The 6,796-nt window shown below is 43.4% G+C and overlaps 1 protein-coding gene across 1 annotated transcript; it reads left to right on the top strand.

Moving 5' to 3' along the window:
* Positions 1-5,352: 5,352 nt before the first annotated feature.
* On the top strand, positions 5,353-6,308 carry LOC114071476 (UPF0729 protein C18orf32-like). Its single transcript, XM_027909306.1, has 2 exons — positions 5,353-5,574; positions 6,234-6,308. The coding sequence occupies exons 1-2, from the start codon at positions 5,353-5,355 to the stop codon at positions 6,306-6,308; spliced, it is 297 nt and encodes a 98-aa protein (XP_027765107.1).
* Positions 6,309-6,796: the final 488 nt, after the last annotated feature.

The following is a 6,796-nucleotide window of genomic DNA, read 5'->3' as shown; positions in this document are numbered from 1 at the left end:
CTAAAGGATTGGTGCCACCGTCAAAATTTTGGTTTTTTTTGACTATGGGGCAAACTCCACAGCACCCAGTCTTCTTAAACCAGATGGGCTTTATGTATCTAGGAGGGGCAAAAGGACTGTAGCCCAGAAGTTAGCGGGGCTCATCAGGAGGGCTTTAAACTAGGTTTGAAGGGGGAAGGGGTTGAATCCGGGCTCTCCAAAGAGAAGCCCAGGGACGAAAAACCTGAGTTAAGAGTAAAATCAGCAGCCCAGCTGAAGTGCATGTACACTAATGCACGCAACATGGGCAACAAACAGGAGGAGCTGGAAGCCACTGTGCAGCAGGAAAGCTATGATGTAGTTGCCATCACAGAAACGTGGTGGGATGACTCGCATGACTGGAGTGCTGCCATGGATGGTTACAAGCTCTTCAGAAAGGACAGGCAGGGTAGGAGGGGTGGAGGGGTGGCTCTATATGTTAGAGAGTCCCTTGACTCTGTAGAACTTGAGGTCACCAATGATAAGGTCGAGTGCCTGTGGATCAGAATCAGGGGGAAGGCCAACAAGACTGACATCCTAATGGGAGTCTGTTATAGACCACCCAACCAGGATGATGAAGGGCATGAATTATTCTACAAGCAGCTGGCAGATGTCGCAAAATCACCAACCCTTGTTCTTGTGGGCGACTTCAACCTGCCAGATATCTGCTGGGAGCTCAACACGGCAGAGAAGAGGCAGTCTAAGAGATTCCTGGAGTGTATAGAGGATAATTTCCTGCTCCAACTGGTAAATGAACCTATCAGGGGTGGGACCCCCCTAGACCTGTTGTTTACAAACAGAGAGGCACTGGTGGGAGACGTAGTGGTTAGGTGCTGCATAGGCCACAGTGACAATGAAATAATAGAGTTTGCAATACTCAGGGATACAAGGGAGGCCATCAATGAAACCTCCACACTGGACTTCCGGAGGGCAGATGTTGACCTGTTCAGAAGACTGGTCCAGAGCATACCCTGGGAAATAACCCTGGAAAACAAGGGGGTACAGGAGGGATGGACGTGCTTCAAGAAGGAAGTCTTGAATGCACAGGAACAGGCTGTACCAGTGTGCCAAAAGGCAAGCTGGCGAGGTAGATGACCAACTTGGTTGAACAGGGAGATTCTGAAGGAAATCAGGGATAAAAAGAGAGCTTACCGACTATGGAAAATAGGACTGGCTACTCAGGATGAGTTTAGGAGTATAATTAGGTCATGCAGACAGAAAATTAGAGAGGCAAAAGTGCAATTTGAAGTCAATTTGGCTACTTCTGTCAGGGATAACAAAAACGCTTCTATAAATTCGTTAATAACAAAAGGAGGGGCAAAGTCCTTGTTGGACTTGGAGGGGAACATAGTTAACAGGGATGAGGAGAAGGCTGAAGTACTTAACACCTACTTTGCCTCAGTATTCACCAGTAGAACAGATGACCCTTGGGACAACTGTCCTCTGGAGCTGGTAGACAGGGACAGGAAGCCAAACAGCCCCCCTGTATTCCAGGAGGAAATAGTGACTTATTGAACCACCTGGATCCACACAAATCTATGGGACCAGATGGAATCCATCCTAGGGTGATGAGGGAGCTTGCAGAAGAGCTTGCCAAGCTGCTCTCCATCATTTACCAACAGTCCTGGCTCTCTGGAGAGGTCCCAGACAATTGGAAGTTGGCAGATGTCATGCCGATCTACAGAAAGGGTTGCAAGGAAGACCTGGGAAACTATAGGCCTTTCAACCTGACCTCAGTGCCTGGCAAGATTATGGAGCAGATCATCCTGAGTGCAATCACACGACACCTACAGGATGGACAAGGGATCAGAGCCAGCCAGCACGGGTTTAGGAGGGGCAGGTCCTGTCTGACCAACCTGATCTCCTTTTATGATCAGGTGACCCACCTGGTGGATGAAGGGAAGGCTGTGGATGTGGTCTATCTGGACTTCAGCAAAGTCTTTGACACTGTCTCCCATAATATACTCCTGAAAAAGCTGGCAACCCATGGCTTGGACAGGGGGCATTCTATGCTGGGTTAAGAACTGGCTGGAGGACCAGGCACAGAGAGTACTGGTGAACGGGGCTGCATCCAGTTGGCGGCCAGTCACCAGTGGTGTCCCCCAGGGATCAGTGGTGGGCCCAGTCCTGTTTAACATCTTTATCGATGATTTAGATGAGGGGATTGAGTCCATCATTAGCAAATTTGCAGACGACACCAAGTTGTGAGGGAATGTCGACCTGCCGGAAGGCAGGAGGGCTCTGCAGAGGGACCTGAATAGGCTGGAGAGTTGGCCTGATTCCAACAGGATGAAGTTCAACAAGGCCAAGTGCCGGGTTCTGCACTTTGGCCACAACAACCCCCTGCAGCGCTACAGACTGGGCACAGAGTGGCTGGAGAGCAACCAGGTGGAAAGGGATCTGGGGGTGCTGATTGACAGGAAGTTTAACATGAGCCAGCAGTGTGCCCAGGTGGCCAAGAAGGCCAATGGCATCCTGGCCTGCATCAAGAACAGTGTGGTCAACAGAACGAGGGAAGTGATCCTTCCCCTGTACTCAGCACTGGTGAGGCCACACCTTGAGTATTGTGTTCATTTCTGGGCCCCTCAGTTCAAGAAAGACATTGAGGTGCTGGAACGGGTCCAGAAAAGAGCAACCAAACTGGTGAAGGGACTTGAGCACAAGTCCTATGAGGAGAGGCTGAGGGAACAAGGGTTGTTTAGTCCGGAGAAGAGGAACCTCAGAGGTGACCTCATCACTCTCTACAACTCCCTGAAAGGAGGTTGTAGCCAGATGGGGGTCGATCTCTTCTCCCAGGCAATCAGCAGTAGGACAAGAGGGCATGGACTTAAGCTCTGCCAGGGGAGGTTTAGGTTGGATAGTAGAAAGAAGTTCTTTACAGAGAGAGTGATCAGGCATTGAAATAGCCTGCCCAGAGAGGTGGTGGATTCACCGTCCCTGGAGGTTTTTTAAGACGAGGCTGGATGTGGCACTGAGTGCCATGATCTAGTAATCACAGTGGGGTTGGATCAAGGGTTGGACTTGATGATCTCAGAGGTCTCTTCCAACCCAGTTAATTCTATGATTCTATGATTCCATGAAAAAACAAGCCTTTTTGTCTCCATAGTATTTTTTCTGTTTCCATAATAGTTGACTAACATGGGAAACAAAGACCTAACATACTCTAATTTGCCATGTCAGACATATTCTCTCTGATGCCCCTAATGTATGGTGGCTTACAGATAAACCCAAAAGCTGCTATCACAAAGGAATAATCTTGCTATTAAAATCTGACCATTTGCCCTTTTGCTCTTCTTTTTTTTTACTTGCTAACCAAGCAACAGAGCATCACCAAATCACAGAAGAAATTTGTGAATGGTATTTCACTGTATTAGGATGGGTATTATACTTCTAGTGGCTTGCTTTTACATCTGGCAGAGGTATGAATTTTTGATCTGGAATCTTGACACAAAGTGGCTGCAGAGACATGCAGTTACCTCAGAAGGACAACCTGGGGTGTTCCCTTCAGCCATGTTCTTTAGCTGGTGGATGAATCCACAAGATAATGTTGGAAATTTAGTATCTAGGAAGTTCTGGTGAAGAGAGTATCAGAATTATCTTTTTGAATGGCTTTAAAGGATTAACTCATTTGTGTTCTCTCAACTGAAGATTTCTCTCTAACTTCAAAAAGTAGATCCGGTAAAACTATATTTGAAGCAGTCAAAACTACCCTTGGAAGTAGTCAACTAAAAACTGATATTCTGATCTTCCATAGGGCTAAAAATCTTTTGGATAGCTTAAAAAAAAAAAAGTGAAACTGATCCCAGATGAAGTGTGCATATCTGCCTCTTCATTTTCCATCTTGGAAAGTTTTTGTTTTGCTTCTTAATGTCAGAATTCAAATAGCATACTAGAAAGGAGGAATGTGAAGGACAAAGTTGCTGCTGTGCAGCAGAGTGTATATATTGCTCATCAGCACTGAAATGGACACCTCTAATCCTACCGTGATAGTTCGGACCCGGTTTCCTGCCAAATGCCCGAAACTCACAGTAGCAGCCCCCTTCCCCCCTCCCTTCTTCCCTTAGGGCAAAGGAAAAAAACTATAAAAATTAAAGAACCCAAAGTCAAACTACTTATATAAAAATACACATATTTACATATATTACAGTTATATACAGTTAAGATGCTATGTACACAGTAAAAGGGAATCCAAACACCCCCCAAAGGGATAGGGAAAGGGGAAAAAAGGGACAAAAGGGGACAAAAAGGGACACCAAACATGTATACGCAATCAAACTCAAGAACTATACTAATAACTAGCAAAACAGATCTCACCACATCCCTTAGAAAAGCAGGATTGACAGACACGACCAGCACTCTCCAAACCTCCACGTGGCAGGACAGTGGACGCTGCAGACCTCAGTCTTAGATAAGCAAGACCAATGCAAGGACCCACTGTTCCCGAACCTCGCTGGAAGAGAAGAGAGCGAGGTCTCTAATCTTCGACTTATTTATAATCTGGTTTACGTAAAAATTGTATGGAATACTGGGGACATGGTCACTTCCTTGGTTACAAGCTGGTCACCAGGAAGGCCTAGACCAAAACCATTACATACTACTTAACTGTTTCCACTCCCATCTGTATCTTTCTGCCCTTACCTTTCTTCCCCTGTGCTTTGGTTTCCCTCTTTTTTTCATTGCAGACTACAGGTTGCTGTTTTTAAGACTTCCTCCTGGTTTTGGGAGAGAAGGATTAATTTTCTAACAGTTTGGCCAATTGAATGGGATTGGTGTGGGATCAAGTGATTCCTCCTATACAGGAGGAAGTAACCCATATTCTTCTCTCAAATCCTAACTGGAATTCTCTTCCCCCCTCCCACCAACCTGCCTTTCAGTGGTAGCAAGCCATTGGGTGGATTAGAGTCCTGCCATTTAATTTCACCTTGAAAAGGGAGTAAGAAAAACAAACCTTTTGGATCCTCCATTATAATATAGTAAGAACTGGGCTAATATCTGCAGCTTGCTACTTAAATTCTTTTTGTGTGGTTTAATAAAAAACTTATTTTCTGAATTTGTTTTTATAAGCTGCAGCTCTAGGACTGATGAATTAATAGCAAGTTGCTTTTTTTGTTAAAATATCAAGAATGTTTCCCTTGTTGAGAACTTTATAAAGTTGAAACATGCATTTTTGAAACATTAACAGCTAGTCTATAATTTAAGAATCTTTTATGTTTGAACATCAACTAAAATCTTTATTTGTTATTTAAAGACTTGTCTTAGCTCATGGCATACAAACCCTGTCATCCTACATTGTTTTTTTTCCTCACTAGCTTTGTTACAGAACAAGAGGAAGTCATGGTGTGCATTCCTTGTATTGTCATTCCAGTCTGGGTCTACAAGAAATTTCTGGAACCGTATATCTGTCCCATTATTGCACCTTTCATTGAGCATGTGTGGCCCAAAAAAGCTGTGCAAGAAACAGTAGCCACAAAACAAGATCAGGGAGGCAGCGCTGGAAATCCACAGGCACCTTCAGCCACAAAAAGAGATCAGGAGGATGAATCTGGAATTTATAAAGTAAGATTAATGCATTTAGCTCAACAGGGAAACTGAGAATAAAGTATCCAGCAGTAGTTAAGGGTGGGCACCACGGAAGAGTAAATTGTTGTGTGTTTTTACAGACATTTTTGTGGCTATTTTCTTATGAAAGGGAGTTGCTAGTACTGAACCAGCTAGAAATAGTTGCTTCAAGACAGCTTCTGGTAGGTCTGGGAAGGATAGGAATTGCACCTTTTTTTCTGAAACAGTTTAGTTATTTTTTTTTTTTTTTAATGACCAGTTATTCTTTCAGGGAAGAAAAAAGTCAAATAATTAGTACATCACACCAGATATATGAAGCCGAATTTAACACCCCTCCCCCCCCCCTCCAGTCTTCAACCACCTCTGCCACTTGAAATGGGGGAAAATATTTAGTGCTTCTAAATTGTGCATTTATTATTATCTCTTCTATCAAAATGCAAAGACTTGTATATCTTGTCTCTGCCTTTATTCCCCTCCTGAAACAATAATTATCTGTAAATCTAAAGAGACACCACCATTTTGGTTCTTGCTGCAGATTTCTTCATAGATCATCACCAGCCTTGCTTCTAAAAGCCATTATCATCACTAGCTGTTACTATTCTGGGTGTGAAGTCCTTTTTTGACATCCCATTAATGATTCTGTCTTTTATTTGCAGTTTGAAAGCAATGGCGTTGCAATTGGAATTGCTGCAATAAGATCTACTGAAGTTTGTGACAAGAAAATGGACTAAAGGAATTCGATCCAAAGGATTTTATTCCCTTGTGTCCAATATGTTCTGGTAATATTTCTCCTCTCACTTTGAGACTTTTTTCTTTGCGCATTTTAGCCGAATAAAACCCCTTATTGCTTACAGGAGAGAGTATCTTTTGCCACAAAAATGGTGGCTAGTACATTTGTTAATTTAAAATGTTTGAAAACTGAAGTTCTTGCATTTTCCTCACTGGAACTACTTTTCATCTACCATCTATTTGGTGTGATTAGAGTTTATGTTAAATAACTTATGAATAAATCTAGCTTTGGAAGGTAAATGTATCTTAGTATCTTAATTTCACTAACTGCTAGTGCAATTCTTTAGGTTTTCATCTGTCCCAGTTTAAATGAGACAAGGGTCTTTTGCTGAGGATGGGTTAGGAGAAAAGACCCAAACGTCTCTTTCTAAGCAATTATGAATCCAAAATTAGGAGGCTCCGACTGAAGGAAAACAAATTATGGAAAAGG

Source organism: Empidonax traillii, unplaced genomic scaffold (genome assembly GCF_003031625.1).
Source record: "Empidonax traillii isolate 1590-97213 ecotype Southwest subspecies unplaced genomic scaffold, ASM303162v1 scaffold2038:size90885, whole genome shotgun sequence".
In the NCBI taxonomy this organism is placed as follows: Eukaryota; Metazoa; Chordata; class Aves; order Passeriformes; family Tyrannidae; genus Empidonax; species Empidonax traillii.
Note: the sequence above shows the minus strand (reverse complement) of the source record. Positions and strands in the feature narration are given on the sequence as shown.